Source organism: Marmota monax, unplaced genomic scaffold (genome assembly GCF_021218885.2).
Source record: "Marmota monax isolate L192 unplaced genomic scaffold, Marmota_monax_Labrador192_F-V1.1 WCK01_AAM20220418_F8-fsc00138, whole genome shotgun sequence".
Taxonomy (NCBI): Eukaryota; Metazoa; Chordata; class Mammalia; order Rodentia; family Sciuridae; genus Marmota; species Marmota monax.
This window is the reverse complement of record NW_026692763.1, coordinates 1496296-1523782: the sequence shown is the minus strand read 5'-3', so window position 1 is coordinate 1523782 and position 27487 is coordinate 1496296. Positions and strand designations below refer to the sequence as shown.

General features: G+C 51.9%; 2 protein-coding genes across 9 annotated transcripts; one reads left to right on the top strand and one right to left on the bottom strand.

Annotated features, from left to right (window-relative positions):
• The first annotated feature begins 4 nt into the window (after positions 1-4).
• Coro6 (coronin 6) lies at positions 5-8183 on the top strand. Of its 4 annotated transcripts, XM_046446886.2 has the most exons (11): positions 6-234; positions 1492-1750; positions 3279-3401; positions 3822-3951; positions 4043-4224; positions 5426-5545; positions 5965-6069; positions 6149-6294; positions 6653-6710; positions 6817-7047; positions 7139-8183. In XM_046446886.2, the coding sequence occupies exons 2-11, from the start codon at positions 1553-1555 to the stop codon at positions 7259-7261; spliced, it is 1416 nt and encodes a 471-aa protein (XP_046302842.1). In that variant the 5' UTR covers positions 6-234; positions 1492-1552; the 3' UTR covers positions 7262-8183. The 4 variants fall into 4 exon arrangements, with proteins under 4 accessions (XP_046302844.1, XP_046302843.1, XP_046302842.1 ...); XM_046446888.2 differs by lacking the exons at positions 1492-1750; positions 3822-3951 and adding an exon at positions 4552-4738 and having other exon boundaries at positions 5-234; XM_046446887.2 differs by lacking the exon at positions 1492-1750 and having other exon boundaries at positions 5-234.
• On the bottom strand, positions 8180-27487 carry Ankrd13b (ankyrin repeat domain 13B). Of its 5 annotated transcripts, none has more exons than XM_058580065.1 (15): positions 27283-27487; positions 14443-14578; positions 14210-14334; positions 14078-14123; positions 13301-13444; positions 13021-13210; positions 12875-12941; positions 12133-12214; positions 11295-11359; positions 10934-11064; positions 10664-10821; positions 10386-10538; positions 10102-10265; positions 9957-10033; positions 8180-9645 (listed from the first exon to the last, which is right to left on the bottom strand). In XM_058580065.1, exons 1-15 carry the CDS (start codon positions 27394-27396, stop codon positions 9360-9362), a joined length of 1938 nt encoding a protein of 645 aa, XP_058436048.1. In that variant the 5' UTR covers positions 27397-27487; the 3' UTR covers positions 8180-9359. The 5 variants fall into 5 exon arrangements, with proteins under 5 accessions (XP_058436048.1, XP_046302836.1, XP_046302837.1 ...); XM_046446880.2 differs by having other exon boundaries at positions 8180-9620; positions 27283-27486; XM_046446881.2 differs by having other exon boundaries at positions 8180-9581; positions 27283-27485.

Below are 27487 nucleotides of genomic sequence, written 5' to 3'. Positions count from 1 at the left end.
CCCCGCCCAAGGCCCCGCCCACTCAGGTTGATGGCAGCGGCAGCTGGGACTGCAGCGGACCGCGGCCCTGGAGAGCCTCGGGCAGCGGCCCGAGCGCGCAGCCTGACACCCGGGCCCCAGACACCCAGAGAGGCAGTTCCGGCGCCCTGACGCCTTCCTCAGCCCCCGGCGAACCACGGCCCGTTTGGCGGAGGAGTCGCAGCGTGGGCACCCCGCAGCCCGGCTCGGGACCAGGTACACCCCCACCACCGGCAACCGCAGCCAGCGGAGCGGGCGGGGTCTCTGGAGAGACAAAGGTCTGCGCCCCCTCCCCCAGCCGCCAAATTCGGTCCCAGGCTGGGCGGACTTCGTGTCTATATTTGGCCGGACCGAGGCTCGCGCGCAGACACCTTTCACAAGAACGCAGTGCTGGGGCCGGAGGCAGGAGGAGGGTGCGGGGAGGCCGGGCCATAGGCCTGGGCCGCAGAAGTGTTTTGAAGGGCACAGGGATGCTCCGGGCTGTGAAAGGGCAGGAGTCAATGCCCCTTCGGGAGAGCTTGGTGTGCCCTTCAGGAAGAGTAGCATAGCATAGGCACTGGCTCATCACTCTCCCCACCCCTACAAATCTGGTCCTGCCACCTAGGGACCCCACCCCGATGCGAGTTTACTAGGAGGAAGGCCCAAGATAGGACAGAGAACCCCAAAAAGAAACTGGACCAAAGTGTGGTAGGCAAAAGCCAGAAGACATGTTTCCGGCCTCTTGAAGAAGCAAGTGCAGACAGGAATGGAAGGGGGAGAGGTCCACCTTACACTATGCCCACCCTCCCAATAGCATGAGAGGAAACTGATGAAAAAATGGTAGCAGGAAGGACTCAAGTTGGCTGATAGGAGGAACTTCTTGGCAAATTTAAGAATAAAGCAAAACCCCATTTTCCTGAGATGCAAGCTTGGATCTGGGGTGGGGTGGGGGAGCCTGCAATCCTAGTCCCATACTAGCCTTGACACAAGATCCAGTGGCCACCAGGCGCAGGGGTTCACCTTGTAATCCTAATGACTCAGGAGGCTGAGGCAGGAATATGACAAGTTTGAGGTCAGTCTCAGCAACTTAATGAGGCGTTGTCTCAAAATAAAAAATACAAAGACTGGGGATGTAATTGAGTGGTCATGTGTCCCTGAGTTGGATCCCAGGTAACAAAACAAAAAATCCAATGGCCAAGCTCTGTGATTCCAGACAGGATGCCTCTAGGAGATACAGTGACTTCCGTGAAGAGATGTTCATTCAAGGAGGATCACCTGGCTCTTCACAACACCATTCTCCCTTACAAAGAGTATCTGGCTTGGGTCTCTAGTCAGGTCCCAAATCCTAGCTCTTTAGATTAAATAGCACTTGACAGGTGGCAAAGAACCGTCCTATACTTTGATCACTTTGAAGAAAGTTGCTTCCAGAAGCCAACTCCTGGCCAACTACCCCTTCTCACTTACTGTTCTCTCCACTCCTCCTCCCTTCCACAGCTCACAGGACTAAGGACCAAAAGCACTCTGGGCACTGAGATCCTCCATCTCGGCCCCAGCCATGAGCCGGCGTGTGGTTCGGCAGAGCAAGTTCCGCCATGTGTTTGGGCAGGCAGCAAAGGCTGACCAGGCCTACGAGGACATCCGTGTGTCCAAGGTTACATGGGACAGCTCCTTCTGTGCTGTCAACCCCAAATTCTTGGCCATTATCGTGGAGGCTGGAGGCGGAGGTGCCTTTATTGTCCTGCCTCTGGCCAAGGTGAGGGATGAGGGGAAGGAAGCAAGTGGGACAATACTAGTTGGGGCCCCTGGGGATTCCTGACAGCAGCCTGCATTCTCACCTTAGTTCCATTCCTTAGTCAGGAGGACAGTTTGTGTGGACTGACTGCTTGCTCTTCTGTAAGCCTTCAGGAACCAGTGGGGAGACTCCCTCACCCACTCTGAGCAACAGTGTCACAGGGACCTACATCCGCTCCTTAGCCCATTCACCTCTGCATGCAGCATCCTGTTCCAGCAGGAACCAGGACAGGGAGTCTGGTGATAGAAATGATTGGGATGCACTGGAGCCAAGGCATGGCCAGATTTTGTCCTTGGGTCTCCTAATGTCATGCCACTCCCCCATATTTTGGACTGGAGACCCTAGTCCCTAGTTCAGGGTGACTGATTAAATCTCAGAGTAGCACACTGAGGACAGGGTCAGGCTCTGTCCAAATAGTCCCTGGGTACCTACCCCACCACTATGGTTCTTACACTGAGGTAGAATGACAGCAAAGCATAGGGGGACATAAAACATAAGGTCAGAGCCCACCCGATCCTAGGGAAGGGAGCTAGGTAATGACTGACCTTTGCTGACCCTTCACCATCTCTAGCCCCAGAATGGGCACCCCAACACATGACCTTGACCTGGGTTCTGGCCCCTATACCTTGTTGGGGAGGCCCCTTAAGTGGCAGGGTGGGGCCTGACAATAGCTGGTGACTCACCCCTGACAATGCAGACACCATCCAGAGACACCATCCCCAGGGATCAAATTTCAGCTAGAGCTGCCTCCTCCCCCAGTCTCACTGCCATTTCAGTGCCACATAGCCACCTCTCTCCCCTACTGCCTAGTCTGGGCCAATGCTGGCCCCAGCAGAGGTCTCAGAGCTGCTACAAGTAGTCTATGAAGACCCAAAACAGGTGGGCCCCCAGCCCCAGTTTGGGAATAGTAAGCATCAGGATTGTCTACTTCTTGTGGACCCAAGGTAAAGCCAGTGACAGGAAGAGATCTGCCAAGGCTGGCTTGGGACACTGCACTAAATACTACCTCACCTTAATCTCTTCTACCCAGGGCTTCCCACAGATATTCCAACTGGGGAACAAGCTCAAGAATAGTCTCTTCCAACTAGATATCCTTTGAACAGCACTGGACTGAGAATGCTGGGCTCTACCAGTACCTTGCTATGGGTCCTTGGTTAAGACATCTTACCTCAGTGTTAGATTCCCTAATATTAAATAATTTCAACTCTACCTGCCTTCAGCATTCCAGGAAGTAGACTGGACAGGGTGGAGATACAGAGAGCAGTCTACAAAGAGAAAGCAGATGATGGAAAATTGAGATGTAAACAGATTCTCTACTCCAAAAAAATACACAGGACAGGCTGGGTGGGGATGTAGTCCAATGGTAGAGCGATTGCCTGGAATGTGTAAGGTCCTGGGTTTGATCCCCAGTACCACACACACCAAAAAAAAAATTGACAAAAAAACACAGGTGAGTGGCCCCCACATCTCCTTTCTCTAACCACTCCAGACAGGAAGAGTGGATAAGAACTACCCGCTGGTCACTGGACACACTGCTCCTGTGTTGGATATAGACTGGTGCCCACACAATGACAACGTCATCGCCAGTGCCTCAGATGACACCACCATCATGGTAGGAGCCAGATGGATGCAGCTGGGCAGTTGGGCAGGGGAACAGGGAGAGCTGCTTCACCTGTGCTAGGGAAGGTGATAAGGAGGTGCAGAGTCCCAGATCCCTGCCCAGCTCCCAGGCTATTTTTAGCTACCTGCCCACTCCCTCCCAGGATGCACTGCTCAAGACTAATTATAGCCATGAACAACTTGGGGCCCAAAGAGCAGGGGGCAATGCTCTGAAGTCTCTCTGCTAGAGTGAATGAAGTCTCTGGAGAGCTGACAGTGCCCCCTCCTGGTTTCCAGATGCTTCTGCCCCAGACAGACACCACCACATCTTGCCCTGTATTTGACCCTTCCCACTAAAGAGAGCCAGTTAAGTGGAGGCAGGGGAGGAGAGAAGGATCAGAGTTGGCTACCTTTATTTTTTTCTCCTACCCAGGTGTGGCAGATTCCAGACTATACCCCTGTGCGCAACATTACAGAACCTATCATCACACTTGAGGGTCACTCCAAGCGTGTGGGCATTCTCTCCTGGCACCCTACAGCCAGGAACGTCCTGCTCAGTGCAGGTCTGAGGGCCTAAGGAGGGTTCTTACTGTAGATGAGAGTCAGGGGGACAAAGGCAGGTACCAGGTGACCATGCCTGTCTACTCTGGACAGGTGGTGACAATGTGATCATCATCTGGAATGTGGGCACTGGGGAGGTGCTGCTGAGCCTGGACGAAGTGCACCCAGATGTCATACACAGTGTGTGCTGGAATAGCAATGGTAGCCTGTTAGCCACCACCTGCAAAGACAAGACCCTGCGCATCATTGATCCCCGAAAGGGCCAAGTGGTGGCGGTGAGTGCTTGGCCTGGCCACTCTCTAGCAGCCTATCCCAGTAACCAGCTGTTAGCACCCTATGCCCACAATCATCAGAGCTGCTAGTCCCAGCTTTCACCTGCCCCATCCCTACCCCACTAGCCTAAAGACTAGTCGTCCCCACCCCCACCTCCCCACCCATTCCCCCGCCCCTGCAACCAGAGCTCCCTTCCTAAGAAAGCCCCCAGCCTGCAATTCTCTGCCCTGGTTCCTGTTCCCTCCCCTCCCCTGCATCTCAGAAGCTCAGAGAAGGGCTCCTTGCTTTGAGATTGAGGGGAGAAGCTGGAAACTACATCCTCCCACCAGAACCTGCATGAAACCTGAGCTCCGGGACCCTCTCCTCTCTGCCGAGGACCCTCTCTCCACCATCTTCCAGGGTCTGGGGCCTGCCCATTGAATGGAGGACTGGCCCCTTGCCGCCTTTGTTGACCTGCTGGGCGGGGAATGGGGGCAACCCTCGCGCGTTGCTTGTCGCAGCTGGGTGCCCTGGGAGGTCAGCGGTCTTCGCCCATCCTCAATATAATCTGGAGTGTGGGGTGCATGGGGCGCGTGCAGGTCTGGGTAAAGCACGCTAGTCTAACGCGGCGGGGACAGTGAGTGGGCGGGCGCTCTAACCCACTAACCCCGCAAGCAGGAGCGAGCCCGACCTCACGAGGGCGCCCGCCCACTGCGGGCCGTCTTCATCGCTGACGGAAAGCTGCTCAGCACCGGCTTCAGCAGGATGAGTGAGCGGCAACTCGCGCTCTGGGACCCGGTAGGCCAGGCCGCGCCGGGCGCGCTCGCTCACTCGCTCGCTCTTCTATTGGGTCAGCCAGGAGTGCTCTCCAGGCGGTGGCCCACACCCAAGAGGCCCGAACGGAGCAGGGAGCTCCCATTTAGGAAAATTCTCGCTGCGACCCCGGGAGCCAGCAGACATCGCCTGCTCTAGGGATCAAGCTTTGAGGGAGCTTGCGGGCTCAGGATCTGCTGAGAGCCGCGCTCCACCTGCTCTCTCCGGGCCCAGACGTTCTCCATGCCAGGAGCCAGCCTTTGGCCCCGGGAAGCTGAGTTCTTAGGACCCTTTTTGTCTCTCCCCCGCCTTCAAGCCCCACACCCAAGTCAAGCAGGCTGGTTGCTCGGCCCTCCATGCTCTCCAGGGCAAGCAGCTGGGTGATGTCCCTCCCTTCTCCCCCTCCCCCAGGAGAGGTTTGCAGCCCACGAGGGGATGAGGCCCATGCGGGCTGTCTTCACGCGCCAGGGTCATATCTTCACTACGGGATTCACCCGCATGAGCCAGCGAGAGCTGGGCCTGTGGGACCCGGTAACGCAGCTGGAGGCTTGGGGTGTGTGCCCCAGGGACTGGCATCACGGGAGAGGGGCCAGGCGCCCCCGACCCGCAGGGCATGCCCAACTTGGCAGGGCTGGAGGCTGCTGCCACCTCTGCAGCGCCTGCCATCCCCACACCCACCCCTCTGCCCAGTTTTGCTGCGTCGCCTGAAGGAGCTCGTGCTGGTGCCCCCACCTGGTGATGCCGAGTCCCTGGGGGTGGTTTGCGGTGACTGCATGTGTTGGCGCTGAGGGTAAATGTGCCTGGGAGGGCGAGTGATGTGTCCAGGGAAGGCGCCTATGAGCTCTCTGCCTTGGGAACGCATGGAATCGGGTGGACAGGAAGCCCCAAGGGGGTTCCGAAGTAGCACGGAACAATGGGCAGGGCTAGTCACTCCTCCTGTGCTCGGGCAGAACAACTTCCAAGAGCCAGTGGCACTGCAGGAGATGGACACCAGCAACGGAGTCCTACTGCCGTTCTACGATCCAGACTCCAGCATTGTCTACCTGTGTGGCAAGGTGCTCGCAGCCGGGCGGGGAGAATTTAGAGGGCAGGCTGGAGATATGAGGCCTGACCCTGAACCGACTGGTTTTGCAGGGAGACAGCAGCATTCGGTACTTTGAAATTACTGATGAACCACCTTTCGTGCACTACCTGAACACGTTCAGCAGCAAAGAGCCGCAGCGGGGCATGGGTTTCATGCCCAAACGGGGGCTGGATGTCAGCAAGTGCGAGATCGCTAGGTCAGCAGTCTTGGCCCCTCTGTCCCCCTACTCGTGTCAGATCTTAAAAAACCGGGGCTTCCCTAATAGTGCAGTGTTTTGGAAAAGAGAAGGTGGGCGGTAGGATCAAACAGGTCTTTTTCAGCTGGGTGACATCCCAGCACTCACTGGCCTGTCATTTTCTGAATTTATTTCCTCATCTGAAAAAAAGATTACGAACACGCCATCAGAGGTGTTTTACCCCAGAATTGATAATGTGTGTAAAGTGCAATGGGCATGGTAGGCGTTCACAAGTATTGACCTCCAACCCCTTGTTCCCAGATAAGAGAAGTTAAGGGGGTGGGAGTCTGCAAGGGTGTTGAACACATTTCCCTTACAGGTTTTACAAATTGCATGAAAGAAAATGTGAACCCATCATCATGACTGTGCCCCGCAAGGTGAGGAACGGGAAAATAGGTAGGGCAGGGTTCCCCGAGGTGTTAAGGGAGCGCAGCAGGCCCGGTGCATAGACTCATACGGGACCTGTCCACCCACCCCCCGCAGTCAGACCTGTTCCAGGACGATCTGTACCCGGATACACCGGGCCCAGAGCCGGCCCTAGAAGCGGATGAATGGCTTTCTGGCCAGGATGCCGAACCCGTGCTCATTTCGCTGAGGGACGGCTACGTGCCTCCCAAGCACCGAGAGCTCCGAGTCACCAAGCGCAATATCCTGGACGTGCGCCCGCCCACCGGCCCCCGACGCAGCCAATCGGCCAGCGACGCATCCCTCTCGGTAAGATTAGGCCTAGCTCCGCGTTGTCCCAGTCTACACACCCCCTACCACCCTTCTCCGATAAAGGCTTCTGTCCTCTGCGCCTCATCAGCAACACACCCTGGAGACGCTGCTGGAGGAGATCAAGGCTCTTCGCGAGCGGGTGCAGGCCCAGGAACAGCGAATCACGGCTTTGGAGAACATGCTATGCGAGCTGGTGGACGGAACGGACTAGACCCGCTTGCTGGGCGGAGCTTTGCGCTCAACCGACTGGATGGGGCGGGGTGAATGGACTGGCCTTGCCAATGCTTTAGGTCTGGGACTCCGGACCCCACCTCCCTAAGCTGGGACCAGGGATTCAACTGGGAAGGAAGCCCCGTCCCTCACGGGAGACCTGAACCAAAGGAGTGTCTTGCAGGGGCAGGGCTGTATGCTTGGTCCAGGACTCAGCAGGAGCTGGTCTAGGGAGGCTCAGGGTAAAGGGGGCCTCAGCAATGGTGCTGCATGGCGGGGTGGTGTCCCCCTCTGTCCCTCGCTCAAGGCAAGGGAAGTGCTTAGCACGATGCTTGGGGATATTAGGGGGCTTGGGCTTGATCTCAAATGGGTGGTCTCCCCACACTGGCCCTTCTCCTAATCGGCTCACTTGATTCTACCACCCCACCAGACGGACAGCACTCCAGTTCTGCATACAGACACAGACACAAACCCGTTCCCCCACAGAGACCTACCCACTGGCAACTTTGTCAATGGCGGAGAGTTTTATTTCCACCACCAGGGGCGAGGCGAGCTTCCTCAAGACAGGCCCCTCTGGAAGAAATCTCATAACTAACATGAGGAAACAGGTTCAAAACACACACACACACACACACCCATACCCACACACACGCACTGCTCCCAGCCCTTTGGAGACATAATGAAATCTTTTACCGAGTGCAAGTTTGGGCCTCCTGCTTCGGTGGGGGTGAGGAGATGCCCAGCCTCTGCGAATGTGATTCCCCAGGCTCCTGGGGAACCTAACAAATGCAACCCTGGGCTCAGGACTCACTCACCAGGCAACCTCTTACCCAGAGCCTTCCTCAAGACAGGTTTGGCAGTACCTGAACCCCTACCCACTGTGGGTACTCCTCCCCAGTAAAGTCAGGTAGGAAAAGCCTCCAGTTTGAAGCCTCTTTTATTTGTGCCTCAGAATCAGTCTGGTGCCCCTGGCATCAGGGAAGGGAGTGGGAGAAAGTTTCTCTTTGTTGCTCTATTCTTCTGTCCTTCTGAATCTCACTGGCTGAGTCAGGGAAGGTCAGTCCAAGAGAGACCAGAGACAAGGGTGTACTGTGGGTCCCTTCCCCTGATGGGGTCTGTGCTTCTCTGGGTGGGTGAGGAGGGGCAGGGGAGAGCCGGGGGTTAGCACCATTGGATGAAGGGTTTTACAGTCAGCCCCTGAATTGGGGCAATAGGGATGCACAACCACAGAGGGCTAGCAGCAGCTGGTGGGAAGGGGTGGGTGGTGGTGCTAGGGCCCTGGGCGACCCCTTTATATCCAGTTTTGTGTCGGGTCTAGTGCTTGCCCCCAGCCCAATGTGCCCTCCCCCGCCCCTACTGCTCTCCAAGGCACCATGAGGGAGTCCGGCCTCACCCAGGCTAAGGGGCCACCTTGGACACACTCCCTGATCACAAAAAAACGTGCCTTGGGGATAGGGACTTAAACTTCATGCTGCCCAAGGCGAAGCTGGGACCACCCTGAGACCCTGGACGGGTGTGGGGGGCTGGGGGAGCCGGACACCCCGCTAAGTGCACTTGACGCTGAAATGCCGGGGTGGGGGAGGGGCTAGGCTCTTGACGTGCTGGTTTGTGTCTGGGACAAAGCAGCGACACAGCACGCAGAGAGCTCCGCTGCCTCCCAAGGGTGAAGAGCAGAGATGCAAAGGCTTCAGGGGCAGTGACCCAAAGAGGAGTCAGTGAGCAGAAAGGAGGACCCGCCAGGAGCAAGGGACAGGGAGGGACACTGCTCCTCTAAGGATTCATCTCCCCTTCAGGACCGCTTAGCTCCACCCTTGAACAGATTGGAGCCCAGAGGAACGGATTAGGAGCCAGGATATAGCAAAGCAGGGGGACCTGGCCGTGCCCGTTGCCTCCCTGGCTGGAAAGCTACCCTGCACCCATGTCAAGCCCCTCCGTGTCTAGTTCCTGGTGCACTGCTTCACCGCCCCCCCCCCGCCCCTGGGAGGTGGCTCCAGACTTCAGACTCCAGCCTCAGTTAGGCAAGGGGGGCCTGGGCATTTTCTCTCCCAGATCGGGGAGCGTGTGGGGTGGGCAAGGGGCCCAGCAAGGGGCGCTACTGCTCAGTCAGCGAGAGCCTCAGGATGCGCTCCAGCTCCTCCTCCTCCTGGCGCGCACGCCTCCGCCTCTCCTCCTGCTCCTGCGCTGACAGTTCCATTGCCAGCCGCAGCTGCTCGTCGTAACTCCGGAACACGTGGCCGCTGGAACCCCGGCCAGGACTGGGCCGAGGGCTGGGCACAGGCGCTGGGGGCGTGGGCTGGCGCTGAGGCGTGGGCGGGGCGCTCCTGGGGACCGGAAGGATTTCTCCAGCGCTTCTGGCGTACCTGCCCATAAACCGGGCAGGAGACCCTAGGACATGTGGCTATGGGCTGCCCTGGCTCCATCCAGTGACGGCAGATCCTAGCCCGACATCCTGTCTGGTGAGGTTCTGAATGCCCAGAGACCTGGATTTCACCTGCCACCGGAGCACTGCCCACCCGCCAAATGCGGGGAAAGGGTGGTAGTAGACGCCATCTTAATTATCAGGTAGGGGCCCTGCTGAGGGGACCTTGGTTCTCTGGGCCCAGTATCAGGGGTAATGGTGTACCCTTTGCGTCGGTGTTGGGGGGTGGGGAGAGGACAGGTGTCCCCAAGCCCTCTTTGATCTAGCTGGTACTGACCTGTCCTGACGGCGACCCTCATAGGACATGGGGTGGGTGCCTGGCTTGCTGTTGGTTAGTGCCTCCCAGATGGTGACCTGGAGGGAAAAGCCTCTTAGCTGGGCAACCCTGCACACGCATGGCCTGGCAAGGCAGCAGGACGCACCTGGTCATACTCACTACCCGCCTCAAGCAGGCTCTGCTGGATTGCAAACTGGAGCAGGTCATCATCATCATCGCGGGTTGCTGCCTCCCGCTGGCCACCCAGCACGCTATAGCCTCTTGGGGCCTCGAATAATGCTGGGGAGATCTCACAGCCGCGGCAGGAGGCTGGGAGCATGGAGCTTGGAGTCAGACATGGGTCTGGGCCCTTCCAGCACAACTCAGTGTAGTGGGAAGGAAAGCAAGCCAAGGTCAGAAGGGAAGACCCAGGGTAGGGGCAGGGCTCACTTGTGGAACTGGAGCTGCTGACACTGGAGGAGTCGCTGCCTGGGGAAGGGGTCTCGCTGCTGGGGCTGCCTCGCACCGATGGCACAGGCTCATCACAGCCATTGAGGTTCCCAAAGGTGATGCGGGCATTGAGAATGTGGAAGATCGGGATTTCTGAGGATAAGGAAATCATCAGGTGCCACCACCTAAACCCTCACACCTCAGGCCAGCTCCTCTAACCTCATCTAAACTCATCACACCCCTCCAAAAGGGCTAAGGGGAAATGGCACGGGTCTCACCAATCTTCACTGGGAAACCAGGAGGCAGGCGTAGGGTGATGAAGTCCCGCAGCTTGGCGAAAAGTGCATTGCTAACAGCCATGAGGTCAATGATGGGGGCCACCTGCTCACACAGGGACAGGGGATGCTCCTCACACAGCCACAGCTTGGCCTTGAACCTGCCCCCCCAGATCCCAAGGGGTGAGGGATGCTTCAGGAAGCCATGGCCTCCCAGCACCTCCTGGAGCCCTAGCCCTGCCCACCCCTCCCCAGCAGGAGCGGGGTCCTCACTTCTGTGTCTTTGTAGTCAGTTCCATGGGCCGGCCCATGTCCCGGTTGCCAAGCTCAAAGTTGGGGTTGAAGTATTCTTCTGCAGTGATGGCAGTAGGGTTGGCTTGGCTCAGAGTTTGAGTGATCAGGGTCTGTTCCACATGAGGAAGAGCCATGAGCCCTTCTCAGTCCCTGATTCCAGACCAGCCAGTTGGTACCATAAGGACCCCAGGTCTCCCTGCTGCCAATGTGGAACTGACATAGGCTTGGGCATTATGGAAGGAAGGTCCACATAGGCAATGATAGGCAGGACACCTCCCAAGCCTCCTCCTGAACCACATCCACACCCCTCCACACAATGACACCCCTGGCACACACTCACCCCATTTTGGGGACCCCCATGCTGCTCAGCAATTCCCAGGAAGGACTGCAGAGGTGTCTTACAGCCTACAAGAAATGCGGTATCTCAGGGGACACTGTAGCCCTGCACACGTGGACATCTCATTAGAAGTGATAATATCGAAGACCTAGGAAAAAGGCTGGTTCCTGGGATGGGAGAACTGCTCACCCATACTTAGGTACCTTTATCTAAAGGTGGTTGAGGACTCCATGGGCAGAGGCCAAGAGCATAGCTATAATAAAAGTAGGCATAGGGCCCAGGAGAAACTTCCAAAAGTGCCACTCTCCATGTTGGTGATACTGGGACAGTAATATACCTCCCTTTGTTAAGCAGTTTTGGTGTATGTACATGTGTTTCTCTTCAGGTACTTCATATTAATGATTTCATTAATGATTTTGTTCTTCTATGTGGCAAGTATTATGTGTTTCTACCTGCAACAGATTAGCTGATGCTCAAAGAATCAGATGTGATACCAATGGGCACACAGAATCATGGCAGAGCCCCTGACTTTTTACCTATATAAATATATAAATTGTGCATGTGCAACATTTCCCTTCCCTCTGAAATGCAGCGCAGATATTAGTAATCAATTATAGGATGTCTTTCACTGAGCCCAAATGAGCCCTTAGAATCTTCCTAACAGTACCTAGGCAGCTGTACCAATCATTAGGGCTTGGGACTGAAACTGAAATCTATTTGCCTGAGTAAAACGGCCTGGTTCTTGCTGGACTGCCAGAGGAAATACCAGTGGAGGTGCTGAAATGGGAACTGATTCCTCTAGTGCCACAGCACCTCCCCCCATCTGCCATGGCCCTATTACCTTTGACCTTGCCCTTGTGCTGTTCTGAAAGGTGCTCTGTCCGAGTCCGAGTGATGAGCTCTACATTGGATGCCCCATATACCTGAGGAAAGAAAGGAAAGGGCTCAGAGGCAGTTCTAGAACCACCACCCAAGGAAATTCTAAACAAATATATGATACTGTTCATTCGCTTATTCATTCAACAAACATTTTTTGAGGAGCTATTATGTCAGTCATGAAAGTGGGCATCAGGGATACAGTGGTGATCAAGACAGATACAATTCCTGCCCCCATGAAGGTCACATTCTAGTTAGAGAGACAATAAAAGGCAGTTATAACTTACAGCTTTGCAATTTGTTAGTTATACAATGACTGTACATGGTCACTGAACTACTCTAAGCCTCCATTTCCTCATTATAAAATGGCTAATAATTCCTACTTCATGGAATTGCAAAGATTAAATGGGATACTATGGAAAGGGCTCAGGAAACATTTGTAAGATGGGGATAATAACAATACCTGCCTGAAAGGGTTGTGATCAGGATTAAATGCGTGTATATGTGTGTGCACTTGTGCATGTGTGTGTGTATCCATACAGCCATATAAAATGTCAGACCAGTGCCTCAAAGTGGCTCAGTAAATGCCAATAAATCAGACGACTGTTAGTCTAGTGTCACTTCTTCCTTGCAGCATTGCCTCTGCAACCTCCAAGGCTGGGGAAGCATGCTGAGGAAAACCCCTCCGGAGTCTGCTACAGCCTTACCTTGGCTTCATACCCGTTAACCATCTCTGTCTTCTCACTGCGCCAGCCCAGGATGCCGGTCTTATTCCTGGGGAAGTAAAGTGGTCCAGGTGAAGTGAGCACTGCACCAGTCTGGCTCTAGGCTGGCCAAGGCCATGCCCACTCACCTCTCAAAGGAGATGTTCTTGGTGTCAAGCTGTGTAGTGACCACAGGTGCGGTGAGCCGGCTCAGCACCTGCTCCTCTGTGGGCTGGGCGGCAGCCAGCAGCAGCTCTCTGTCCTGCCCAGCCAGTGCCAGAGTCTCTGTGTACACCACCCGGCGGTCATGATCAATCTCCATGACCACAGCACTCGTGTCTGCCAGCCATGGAATAGCACAGAGGGGTCAGGGTGGCATGGGGCTGTCTCCCGTCCTCTCCACCCTTCCCCACCTCCTGCCTGCCTGACCTTGGCCCCTGAAGACGAAGCTGCGGTTCCCTCGCTGCCATGTCATGTGGTCAAAGCCCAGGAGCGTGGTGTCTACCCTCAAGTTCTGCCCGCTCTTCCACACTTTGTAGGTATCACTAGGGCAGATCTTGGACACCAGGGGCACTGGGTGGAAGTGGAGGTCAGAGGTAGCTTCAATTTGTCTGACCCATGCAGCCTGGGCCAGCTCAGGGCACAGGAGTTGGGGGTCATTGCTATGGCCAGGAAAGGGTGAGGGAACTGGTGGGAGGGCAGCCCTTCCTCCAATCCCCACCCCCAGCCACCACAACAAATGTAGACCACACTTCTTCATATGTGAGCAACCTAAGGCTGGGGACAGGCACGTCTCAGTCACCACTAAGTCTCTAGTATCTACTGTGTGTTAATTCATTCGCTCAACCTCTCATTCATTCTTTCAACAAATATTTATTGAATACCTACTACATGCCAGGCATTATTCCAGTCACTGGCGATACAACATTGAATAAGATAGGACTCCTGCCCTCTTGGAGCTTACCTTCTAGCAAGGGATGACAGGTAATAAACAAATGAGCAAATCAGTACAGAATGAAAGAAACAGTAGTGGAAGCAAGCCTATGTGAAGCAGTCTGGAAAGACCTAGCTGAGGAGGCAGCATTGAGCTGAGAGCTGAAGGACCAGAAGGAGTCCCATGAAAAGCCCTGGGACAACGCTCCAGGCACGCAGACAGCAAGTGCAAAAGCCCCAAAGTCAGAGAGGGCCCCGCTCAGCCCCTCTTACCCCAGCTAGTGAACTCCCATTTCATCTCCACGTAGAAGTCCTGGGCCTAGAGGATGAAAAAGAGAGTGGATAAGCTGGCACTAGAAACAGGGCACAAGGGCTCTGGTCGGGAGCCGGGAGGCTAGGCCTTACTTTGCGCAGCTTCTCCAGGAGCACAGGGATGCCCGCCAACCTCTTTACCACCCGCTGGTAGTCCCGGTACCGCAGCACCAGCTGCACCAGCTCCAGGTCCCGGGTACTTACAGCCTCCTGAAGCACTGGAAGGAGAGGCAGTGTCACAGAGCAGGACCTGTTAGCCAACCTGAGGTGAGTACCTGATGCTGGGGAGACCCTGGCCGTGCAGTGGGGTGAGCAGGGGTACCCACCTGTCCAGCCGCTGCGATTCTCCCTGCCCACGTCTGCGCCGTGTGCCAGGAGCACACGGGCACACTCCAGGTGCCCCAGTGTAGTGGCCAGGTGCAGGGGAGTCCGACCACGGGGATCCAGCTGCTCAATGTCCACCTGGAGAAGATGTTGAAGTGTAGCCCTGGTCACTTCTAAAGCAGCTAACCTGAGCCCAGCAGCTACTAAGCAGGAGTGACCCTCTGGCTCTGCCACTTTGGCCACCTCACAAGGCCATGGGAAAGACTGATATGATGAGCTGGTACCAGGTGAATGGAGGGGGACTTAGGAGACAGGACTGAAATTAACTCAAGGAAAGGGAGAGGGAGGGCCTTCCTCCTTTCCTCTGCACCTTGGCCCCTGGCTGGGTTTCCTCCTCTAAGCTGTGTGTGAGCTGTCTGCAAAGAGTAAGCCAGACAATGAAGGGTGGTCCAGAATGGCTTTGGCCATGAGGGCTCCTAAGGCTGGACCCATCCTAGGGGTCCCAGACCACACCTTCTGTTTACATTACTAATATTACTGAGTGGAAGTTTATAAACAAGTACAGTAATACACTGAGTCATAAAAACATATTCATAGTATAATTTCAAAGCCATGTTCTGTGCCTGTGGGACACGATGTATTAACATTTTGCATAAATCATATTATTTTGTGAACAGCATGGTTACACTGCATGAGATTTTTGTTGTATGAGAAAAGCATATGTTTGTTAAACATAGATTTAAATATATCTTAAGGAACCTAGGACTTGTAGTTAAATACAGTGAACTGATCATATGCATGTAACCCCTTTCCTTCCCAAAACCTGATTAAAATGCCAGTAAAAGTTTCTATTCCAATCATGATAAATAATGTGGGGGCACAGAGGAGCTTGTCTATAATCCCAGCTATTCAGTAGGCTGAAAGCAGGAGGATCACAGGTTCAGTACCAGCCAGGGTGACTTAGTAAGACCCTGTCTCAAAAAAGGCTGGGGATGTAACTCAGTGGTAGAGCACTTGTCTAGCATGCACAAAGTCCTGGGTTCAATTCTGGGGCAGGGTGGGGGAAGAAGTGTGTTTATGAAATTATTGTTTTCCAGACAGGCAACAGGTAGTCTAGGACTAGAATCCCTGAGATAAGAGAAACTAAGTGAGCCCTGTGATTTCCTTGGATTTCTGCCTAGAGGAACAATCCAGACTACAGTTCAGAGAGGGGAATCCCCAGCAGAGCTTGGTGGTCTCACTGAGTTGAGGAGACAGGAGTTCAGGGAGGCCGAGGTAGCTAGAAGCTTCAAGGCACAGTTGTAAAAAGGAATGGACCTTGAGAAAACAAAAAATCCTCCTTTGTACAGGAGTCCTTTTGACTCTTTGCTGAATACTAAAGTTCACATGTGTCCAGTAAAACTAAAATGAGTTTGTGCAAAAAAAAAAAGCAATGGACTGAGTTCTCAGACCTCACCACCGGCAGAGAGACATTCAAGCTCCAACCTGCTAGAGTTGAGATTCTTTGTTGAACACCCAGCATTTTCAATAAAAAATGAACACTTCTGGGGTAGATGTATTATGCCTTAGTAGTAGGGCTAAACTATACCTAGAGAAAAGGCTCACGAGACGCCCATAACAGATTAAAACAGTCTCAGCCAAGCACAGGAGACACGGCTATAATGCCAATGACTCAGGAAGCTGAGGCAGGAGGATGGAAAGTTTGAGGTCAGCCTCGGCAACTTAAGTGAGACCTTGTCTCAAAATAAAAAATAGACATCATAATGATATAGAGAAGATCAGTGGAGAGAGAGAAATAAAAGACAAGAAGGAAGGGATAGGGAAAGAAATAGAGAATAAATCTAACAGAATTATGTTATATACATATATAAGTGAGCTAAAGGGAATATCTCCTTTATATATCTATAAAAAATGCCAATAAAAAAAAATAAAGGTGTGAAAGGAAGATAAGTAGAATACAGGAGAAAGAAAAGTGGGGTGGGGATTGAAATCAAATTCTTGAATGTATAATTATTTCAAAAGGAACCCAGGTATCATGTATAAATACAATGCTCTAAATAAAAAAAAAATTTAAAAAAACCAATTACAAAACAAATATAGAAAAGCCTGGGGATGTGGCTTAGAGGTAAAGTGTTCCTGGGTTAAATCCGCAATGTCCCAAAAATAAATAAATAAATGAAACAGCCTCAAAAGATCAAAACTCATTTGCAAATAATTTACATGGTCTACAGAGCAAAGCCTAACACTCTTTAAGAGAAGACAACAAAATCCAGATGCTTAACATCATGATATTTATCACATCAAGTTAAAAATAATTAGCTATACCAAAAAGTAGGAAAACATGACCCATAATCAGGAGAAAAATCATTCAATAGAAATGATAAAGATAATGACTTAATATGCTCAAGAATTTAAGAAAAAATTTGAACAAGATGTTCATGAGGAGAGAAATAGGAGATAGCAAAATGAACTCAATAATCCATCTAGAGAGAACAAATATAGTATCTGAAATGAAAACGTCCCTGGCTTTAATTAATAGCGGATTAGGCATTTAAGATTAAAAAAAATCAGTGAATTTGAAAACAGCAATAGAACCATCCAAACTGAAGCACACTTGGACTTAAAAAAAAAAAGTGAAAAAACATTGAAAAGGCTCAGTCATCTATGAGACACTATCGAGAATTCTAATGTGTGAGCTAGGTGTGGTGGTACACACCTGTAATCCCAGCAGCTTGGGAGGCTGAGGCAGGAGGATCACAAATTCAAATACAGCCTCAGCAATTTAGGGAGGCCCTAAGCAGCTCAGTGAGAACTGTCTCTAAATTAAAAAAAAAAAAGAAGAATTCTAATGTGTGATTGGGTCCCAAGGGACAGGATAAGAGTATAATTTAAAGAAACAGTGGCCTAATTTTTTCCAGATAAAGCTATTATCGGAGTTGAATGATAGTGCCCCCTACAAAGATATGTCCACATCATATCCTGACCCTCAAGACCCTTGAATGTGACCTTATTTGAGAACAGGGTCTTTGCAGATGTAATTATATTAAGGATTTCAAGATGAATTCACCCTGGATTGTCCTGGTGGTTCCAAAATTCAGTGATAAATTGAAGACAGAGAAGAGAATGTTATGTGCAGTCAGAGGCAAAGACCAGAGTCAGGCAGGGACACGCCAAGGAACACCTGGAGCCACCAGAAGGTTGATGAGACAAAGAAGCAGTCAGCCCTAGAGACTCTGGACGGAGGGCTGCCTTGCCAACACCTTGATTTGGACTCTGACCTCCAGAATTGTGAGAGAATAAAATTTTGTTGTTTTATCCCACCCAATTCCTGGTAATTTGTTGTGGAGACAAATAACAAATGTGCAGAGCCATGAATCTCAATGAACCCCAAGCAAGATAAACACAAAGAAAAATACATCACAATCAAATGCAAAAAACTAGTGACAAAAAGGAATTCAAAGAAATGAAATCCTTTCTGTATAGAAGAACAAATATAGAGCCAGGTGTGGTGGCATGTGCCTGTAATCCCAGTGGCTCAGGAGGATAAGGCAGGATGATCTCTAGTTCAAAGCCAGCCTCAGCAAAAAAGTGAGCCCTAAGCAACTCAGTGAGACCCTTTCTCTAAATAAAATACAAAATAGGGATAGGGGGCGCTGGGGTTGGGGCTCAGCGGTAGAGCACTCGCCTAGCATCTTCAAGGCGCTGGGTTTGATCCTCAGTATCACATACAAATACATAAATTAAAATAAAGGTATTGTGTCCAACTATAAAAACTAAAAAATATATTTTTAAAAAAAATAGGGCTGGGTGAGGAGCTGGGGTTGTGGCTCAGCAGTAGAGCACTCGCCTAGCATATACAAGGAGCTGGATTTGATCCTCATCACCACATACAAATAAATAAATAAAATAAAGGTATTGTGTCCAACTACAACTAAAAAAATTAACATATATATGTTTATATATATATGTATATATGTGTGTGTGTGTGTGTGTATATATATATATATATATATATATATATATATATACACACACACACACACATTAAAAAACAGTAGGGCTGGGGATGTGGCTCAGTGGTCAAGTGTCCCTGAGTTCAATCCCCAGTACCCACCCGCCAAAAAAAGAACAAATATAGGAAATAATACATATTTCCCCACCAGAAACTGCAAACCAGAAGATGATGCAATGAAATCTTTAAAATGCTGGGCAGGGAGCAACAAGTCATCCCAGAATTCCATATCCAGTGAAAATATTCTTCAAAAGTACAGAAGAAATAAAGACTTTTGCAGACAAACAAAAGCTAAGAGAATTTATTGCCAAGCCAGGTGCAGTAATGCATGCCTGTAATCCCAGCAGCTTGAGAGGCTGAGGCAGGAGGATCACAAGTTCAAAGCCAGCCTCAGCAACTTGGCGAGGCCCTGAGCTGTGAGACCCTGTCTCAAGTATATAAATAAAAGGCTGGAACTGGGGCTCAGTGGTTAAGCACTCCTGGGTTTAATCTCTGGTACTAAAAGAAAAAAGAAAAGAATTTATCACCAGATGTGCAGGAAATGTTAAAGGGAGTTCTTCAGGTAGAAAGAAAATGATTCCAGATGGAAACTTGGATCTATACAAAGGAATGAAAAGTGCCAAGAATGTTAAATTTGTAAGTATAATAATGTCAGTAAAATATTTAAAACTCCACAAGAATAAAGAGAAGAGATGTCAGGGGATGAACAATTTCAGCACATCTTTAGAACATGGAATGAGGCTGAGGCGTCACAACTGACTTAGGGGAGCAGAGGAAGCCAAATCCCAGGCAGTCACAGAGGGGAGCCCTGGGAATAGCAAACTAGGCCTCCCCCACACACACATCCCTGAGAGTTATCAAACCTGCCAGTAGTAGGGGTGAGGCTCAGAGCTGAATACAGGAAACTGGTTAAAACTGGTTAGAAGCTCTTGGCCCCCTCTCCAACCTCATGAAGCTGCAAGGTACCCCCTACTCACCACAAAATCCAAGGGGTTTATTCTCTGTAGAAACTAAATGTGAGATATACTGGCTTCAGGGACACTGGCTACAGCAGAGGATGCGGTCATGCAGCTAGCTGAAAACCAGTGACAGTGACACCCCAACCCCTTCCTTCCTTGCCTTGGATCCTATGAGCTACTGGCTGCAGCCACCCCCAACCCTGCCAATTCCAAGAGTGGGGAAACTGGAAAATTCTTCTTTGGAGAAACTAAACTCCCTAAGGATCTCTGAAGAGGTGGCTGGTCCCACAATGAGTGAGTCAGCTTGCCACCCAATCACCTTACAGTAGCACCCATGCATCAGTAAACTGCACACCCTTGTTTTTAAATATGCCCCAGCAGCCAAAGGCAACTGACACTGGAGGAAAGCCTCCATCATGAAATCAACCACACACACAAATAGATGCTGAAAACCAAGAGGGAACACTGTCAATGCTGAAAGTGAAAGAAACTATTGTGGAGGAAAACTGTTATTTATTTTTGTGTGTGTGGAACTGGGACATGAACCCAGGGGTGGTCTACCACTTGAGCTATGTCCTCAGCTCTTTTTATTTATTTTTTCTTTTGAGACAGAGTATCACTGTGTTGCTCAGGCTGACCTCGAACTTTGGCTCCTCCTGCTTCAGCCTCCCTAGTCCCTGGGATAGCATGTGCCACCATGCCCAGCTGGAAAACAGTAATTTACACCTCAGAAAAATAAGATCCTTGAATTCACAAAATGAAATGAAATGAAACATCCAGGCCTCCCACAACTTCTGCTCTTTCCCTCGCTGCCTTCACTCCGGAAGTGCCTTTCTTCACCTTCCCTAGTCTTTTTCATTTCTGGACAGCTGCGTGTGCCCCTCCAACATGGTAAACAGTACCTCAACTCTATCACCTTCAGCTTAAAGAACACTAAGCACACGTTCTGACACCAACTACATCCTCAGCTCCTCCAGAACACTGTGGCAACTGTCTTCATGTCTTCTGTCTCCTTCACCTTCCACATCGAATCCATCAGCAGAACCTGTGGGCGGGCTCTACTTTCAAACCCATCTAGAGACCTCTCAGTTTCATCACTGTCAAGCTACCGTGATGCTAGCAGCCACCACGGCTCTCCTGGGGCAGCCTCGTAGCACCCTCATCGGTCTCTTTGCCCATCCTTGTCTCTACATCCCCATGGCAGCCAAAGTGAAATGTCACTCGGGTCCTGAGGCACTTCAGCTCAAATCCTTCCAGTGGCTTCCCATTGTGTTTAGCACAGAATCCAACAGCCCTGGATTTCTCTTGAAACCCACTTGCTCTCCTGCTGCCACTCCACTCCTGCCCCCAGCCTTCCGTGGAACAGCCTCCTGCACACCTTAGTGCTGTCTCCCCAGGGTTCACAGCTGGAAGCTTGAAGCTTGGTCCCAGTGTGGCCAATGTTCAGTGGTGGATCTTTAAGGGGCCTAGTGGGCAGTTATCTGGTCATGGGGACTCCATCCTGGGGAAGTTTTAATACCCTCTCATAAGGACAGATCAGATCTGGAGGGGCTGAATTAGTTCCCACAAGAACGGGTTGTTTAGAAAGTGAGTTTAGCTTTCTGCCTTTTTAAAATTTTAGTTCTGGGGATTGAACCCGGATGTAGATCTACCACTGATCTACACGCCCAGCCCTTTTTATTTTTTTTATTTTGAGACACAATCTGGCTAAATTGAAGATTCTGCCATTGAACTTGCCATGCTTCTTCCTCAGTCTTCAGATTAGCTAGGATTACATTGGCTGGGATTCTAGGCCTGGGCAACTGGGCCCGACACCTTTCTCGCCTTCTTGGCTCCCTTGTTTCTACTTTCTCCCACATGTTCCTTCTGTGCATGCATGCTCACCCATGACACTGTGACACAGCTGGGGGCCTGGAGCAGATGCTGGCACCATGCTGTTGGAAATTTTCAGCCACCAGCATCATGAGCCAAATAAACCTCTTTTCCTTGTAATATACTAGCTCTCAACTATGTGGGAGAGTTGTTTTGTTTTGTTGGTGCTGGGGATGGAACACAGGGCCTAATGCATGCTGGGCAATGAAGTCCTTGAGTTATAGCCCCAGCTCATCAGGTATTCTGCTGCAGCAACACAAACAGAATGAGCCACCTAGAGAATCACAAAGCTCTCTCCCTCACTCCAGGTTGCTGCCCAAATGTCACCTCCTTAGATTAGTTTGCCCTGAAAATCTATCTGAGATGACAGTTGCTACTTATCTATCGACTGTCCCTTATTCTGCTCTAGTTTTCTGCCAACATCCCATGCTTATTTACTTTTTCATTGTCTCCCTCACCTAGAATGGAAGGCAGAGGTGCTTTCTGTTTTGTTCACTGTTAGCTTCCCAGCCCGGAGACAGCACCCGACAAGCAACTGGTGTTTATGTTTTTGTACCAGGGATCGAACCCAGGGGAGCTTAACCACTGAGCCACATCCCCAGCCCTTTTTATTTTTTATTTTGAGACAGGGTCTCTCTAAGTTGCTTAGGGATTTGCTAAATTGCAGAGGCTGGCTTGGAACTTATGATCCTCCTGCCTCAGCCTCCCAAGCCGCTGGGATTACAGGCATGCAATACCATATCTGGTGAAACTGGTGTTTAATAAATGTGTTATATTCATAGTTGACTATACTGGAGGGGCACAAGCAATGGAAGGTAATAAAGTGTAAAGGTGATAAATCAAGAGAGAGTTGTGCACATATATTGCTTATAAATATGGAGACAAATAACAGAAGAACCCAGAGTTCAAAGTGGTTGCCTCTGGGGAATGAGATTGGGAGATGGGGAGCTATGGAGTAAGGAAGGCTGCTTCTCATTAGAAGCCTTCTAGCAACAGCTAAATATTTTAGAATATGAATATGAAACTGGTGTTTAATAATAATAGTAAGACTCCTTTGTCAAAAATAAGACATTTTAAATAATTTAAATTATATCATTTTTTTTGCAACCTGTGTTGGCATTTCTTCACTTTGAAAAACACTGGGAAATTGAAAAATAGGTGTCTCAACTTCTGAGCTAGGGCTTGGAGATGTGAGAAGCCCCCTGCAGCTCCTCTGTAACAGCTCCTCACAAAGAAGTGAGCTCTTTGCCTGTCCTGGAGTGAGCTGGACCCCCCCACACCCCAAGTCCCAACCTTGGTGGGGTCTGGAGCCCTCAGATGAGATTGGTGGAGGATCCACAAACCCTTATCTGGCTGAGGAAATCAGGAGGTGGCATCCCCATGGTACTAGAACTGAGCCACAAGGACCTCCCCCAGCCCTTCCCTGCCCCAGATGCTACTGATGCTGCTAACAAGGCCCCAAGGAGCTGGCAGGGCACCCTGCCCAACCCCAGGGCCCCAGATGCTGCATATCCTCCCTGTCAGGTGCCTCAGCTCCAGGTCATAGGGAGAGGTTGGCGTAGCCTGCCAGGTTGGTCTCAGCATGTCCCTACTTTTCAGGGGTGTTTCCAGCAGCCTTCTCCCGGGCATCATTGATTACAGAGTCAATGTGGACCCCATACACCCAGCCAGGCTCCAAAGCAGCTCCCCCACCTGCCCAGAGCAGGGCCTGCAGCCCAAGTGGGAGAATTTATTAATCTCCTCAGCAAAGGCCTACAGCAGTTTAATTTCTGGAATGAAAAGGGTTCCCATGAAACCCAACACCCAGCCCTCCCCACCAAGAAAATAGAAACTCCTCTCCCTGACAGACCTCAGTTGGAGTCAAAGCTGGTAACTTTGGAGCTTGGGGCTGTGGCTCTCTGGGAAGAAAGCCTCCCTGCCTCCACTCAGGAAGGAGCACACATGCGCACACACACACTAGTGTGCATAGGTACCATACAGAAACTTACAAGCCTCCCTGCCTCCACTCAGGAAGGAGCACACATGCGCACACACACATACTCCTACATACTTCTGTTTCCACACGTGGTACCTGTGTACCCCTAAATGTACAAGCACATGAGTGCGCAGTTGCCCTCTGGCTCTGCAGGCATCAACTCATGTATAATACAACACACATGTTCATTGCCAGAATATCTGTACTAAACACCTCTCACACCCACATGCACTAGCAGGATATTTTTCAAACTCTTTTAGCATTGGCAAAATCCTTTTGTCAAGTGAAACCTTAAAAGCACAAACCAAATGTATAGACTAAGCCTGGTTGCTGGAGAAAACGGGCCCAGAGTGTGTGTGAAGCCTTGCCTGCCCAGCCTCTGTCCCCTTCTCAGCCCGAGGGAAGACAGCTGGAGTTTGATCTGGCTATTGCTTCTAAGCTCTACCACCAGACACACGGTTAGGGACAGGCATGTCTGAGCTCTCTCAAAGGGCAGCATGCGAAGGGAGCATGCTCAGGTTGTGTAGGAGGCTCTGGGCAGCTGGGGACAGTGCTGACTCTCCAGCTCTTCCCTCCCTGGGCAGCTGCTCCCCTCATCCCAGAACACATTGATTTTTGGTTTCTGGGGTTTATGGCTCCCTCTCCTAAACATCATAGCTCACCAGCTGTGGTGATACCCCACACCCAGGATTGCCCACTTTAGGGCAAAGAGGGGTTGTAGGTGCTCCCTAAGGTCCTGGAAACAACTAGTACTTTTAGTAAGGCAGCATCTGAGCATCCTGGTGCCACCCCCCCCTCCATCTCCACCACAACCTCACCTAGCCTGCCCCTAGGTGAGAAGGATTAACAGGGAAAGCAGGAAGGACTGTGGCAGAGGCAGCCCCAGGAAGAAGAAAATGTTTCACTGGGGCCACAATCTGTCCCTGTTGCCAGGAGAAGAATCCTGCTCTCCAGGCCTTCCCTGCACGTCGCCTCCCACAGGGAAATGTGCAGTCTAACCCCTACTCCCTCACCCCCAGGGAACACTGCGGACTCGTGACTCCAGAACCAGGGCTGTGCCCAGCTGGCTGTGCCAACCTCAGGGCTGTGTCAGGCAAGGGGGAACTGGCACATTCTCTGACTACAACCAGCTACCCCTCCTAACCTGGCAGGGTACCCAGCAACTACTGTAGGGTGCCAACTAGGCCCTTTCCCTTTACCCCAGCATCTCTTACCTGCCTACCACTCCCAGAAGAGCTACCATGGGAGCAAAGCCCATGAACCTACTCTGAAGGCTGCCATGCTCTCCCCTCCTCAGCCAGCCAGCATTGCCAAGCTTGCCCATAGGAGGGCCTCTGCAGGGCTTTCTTGGAGTGAGACAGAGGCAGCTGTGCCAAGTGAAGATCAGGGAAACCCAGCAACCAAGTGCTTTAGGGAAGCCTGGCTGTTTCCTGTGTTGGCTGGCCCCAGGGGGACCAGAGGTCAGGGACCCCCCAGCTGGGATGCCAAGAGTCTACATGATTTTCATCATGGTGTTAGGTGGCTCACTCCCAGGTCTGTCCCCTGCAGAAAATAGAGCCTGTTGCCCTGAAGACAAGACAGTGCACATTTGCATACAAGCATCACTCTGGGCCAGTCTTAGAATTGCAGTGTAGCCAGGAGCTCTCCCACCCAGGCTGACTGATGCCCCTCTGGCTTCTCTACTATTGAACAAGGGTTAATCTCAACTATGCCCCATATTTCCCTGGCCTGGATTGAGGGCAGGGCAGGTGATGTCTGTTTCAAGGAGATGTTAACTCATCTGGGAGGGGATAGGGGTGAACCTGGTACCAGTTTTCTATGACAGCCTGAGAGAGTGGAAGTAGATACACTCAGCAGCCCCAAGCCTTGTGCTCCCCGCCCAGCCTCTCTAGCAAGATGGCTGCTGACTTCAGAACTGTCAACAGTGAAAAAGTCCTTTCTTCCAGGGCATTCAGCCTCTCTCCAGTCTACAGGAATTCTTCCTTGTCCCTGGGGCAAGGAAGTAGTATTGAGAAATTCTAGAGATCCAGTCTCTAGCCTGCAGCCTAATAATCCTTGGACCTCCAGAAAATTCCTCTCAGATCACGTTTAAATCCCTCCAGTTATAACTTCTGTGGTGGGGGGGGGGGCGGGGGGGCTTCTTTTGCCCTCAGGAGAAAAGCAAAGAAGAGCCAGCGGACTAGAGAGTCTGTGTTTGAGCATCTTGCACCTTCAACTGTAATCGCCTGTCCACACATGCCTCCCCAGAACCCAGGCTCCTTGAAGGCAGGCACATCATTATTTGCCCAGGGTACTCTACCAGGCCTCTTATGGCTGAAAACCACAAAATAAGTAAAGCACCCAGGCTGAGGGACAACTTGGAGACTTCTAGTGTAAACAGAGGTAGAAAGGAAGTAGCCCGGTGCCTGTAATCCCAGCGGCTTGGAAGACTGAGGCAGGAGAATTCCAAGTTCAAAGCCAGAGACTTGGTGAGAACCTAAATAACTTAGTAAGACTCTGTCTTAAAATAAAGGGTTTGGGGATGTGGCTCAGTGGTTAAGTACCCCTGGGTTCAATCCCCACCAAGATAAATAAATGAAGGAAGATGGAAGTAAACACTTGGCCTAGCCCAGAAGTTTTCAAACCCAGGTCACCCTACTATTGATTGGGACTACCATGCACAGCTGGATGCCTGGGGGTTCAGGGAGGAACTTCCAGGAGAGTCTGAACCTCCCCTGGCTCAGTCTGATGTCCAATCTTCAACTCTTTCCTTGGGAATTGGACAGCTCCTCATACTGAACTTCCATGGCTCAAGAAGTGGCCTTCAGAAGATAGACCTGCACTGTGGGCAACTCCTAAACTAACTACTCCCAGCCAACCACCCCAGAGTCTCAGACCCAACCAAGTCTAGAGGTCTTAACCTGAGACACCCAGGGCAAGCTGTACCCAGCTCTGGTCACTGCTTCCCACCTTAGGGTAGATCTTCTGTACCATAAGTCCCTACCTGTGGCCTAAGTGCTAAAGAAAGAATTACAGACTGTGACCTATTCCTACCTTTGACCTAAAGTATGGCCGGGAAGCCAGGGCCGGTGCCAGTGGCTCAGGAAGCTAGAGCAGGAGGATCTCAAGTTCAAAGCCAGCCTCTGCAACTTAGCAAGGCCCTAAGCAACTTAGACCCTGTCTTTAAATAAAATATTTTTTAAAAGGTCTGGGGATGTGGCTCAGTGGTTATGTGCCCCTAGCTCAATTCCCGGTACACCCTCAAAATAACCAGGAGACCCCACCCTTTCACCTGTCTTCTTGGAGGCCACTGCACACCTCCAAGCTGGCTGATCCATTGGTCCTCACTGACAGTAAGAACCAAGGAGTCTATTCTCTGGGCAGAACTTCAAGTTCTTCCTGAGGCCACTGTCCCCTAGCTTAAAAAACAAGCCCCTGCACCAGAGGGCAGGAGAGCGCCTTTCAGCACCTGGACAAGGTCCTTGGAGGCCTCCCAGGAGGGTCCTTCTCCACTCCCATTCCTGAGCCTTGGCTAAGGTCGAAGGCTCTGCCCTGTCTGAGCGAACAGAGAAAGCACACAGGAAAGAAGAGGGCCCTGGGTGGGCCTGGGATGCCCGGAGTGTCACACAACCTATTCCCTGACCTGTGGCCCCCACCCCACACAGGCGTTTCCCCCCTCCACCCACTCACGCGGAGGTGTCGCGGTTCACGCGAACCTGGATGGCTCTTTCACCACATGGAACCCAGAGCCGTCAGTCCCTCCCCGCAGCCCTCACTGCCCCGACGAAGAAGGGGTACAGTGCCCCCTACCCCAATCTGGGAGGGCCCGGAACTCGTGTGGGCCGCCTGTCCCAGCACGAGGGGAGCGGGCGGGGGCCGCTACCATCACCCTCTCCTGGACAACAAGCACAAAAGCCGCGGCTGCAAACAAAGAAGCGCTGCAAACTCGCCGGGGAGGCGGGACAGCTGGCGCCGCGCCCCCTCCCCACGTCGGACGGGCGTGTCGGGCAGTGGGGTCCCCGCGACGCCCCGACGGCGCTCCTACCTGGCCCGCGCGGACCTCTTTCTCCAGCTCACGGTGGCGGTTGTGCCACACAAGGTAGTGCAGCGGGTACTTGCCCTCGGGCCCCTTCCTGGTGGAGGCGTTGGCAGGGATCATCGCCCGCTCCTCATGCCGGGGCCGCGGCGCCCAGCCGGGGAGGAGGGACGGCGCCGGAGTGCGGGCCCGGGGCCGCGGGGCGGGCGGCCGG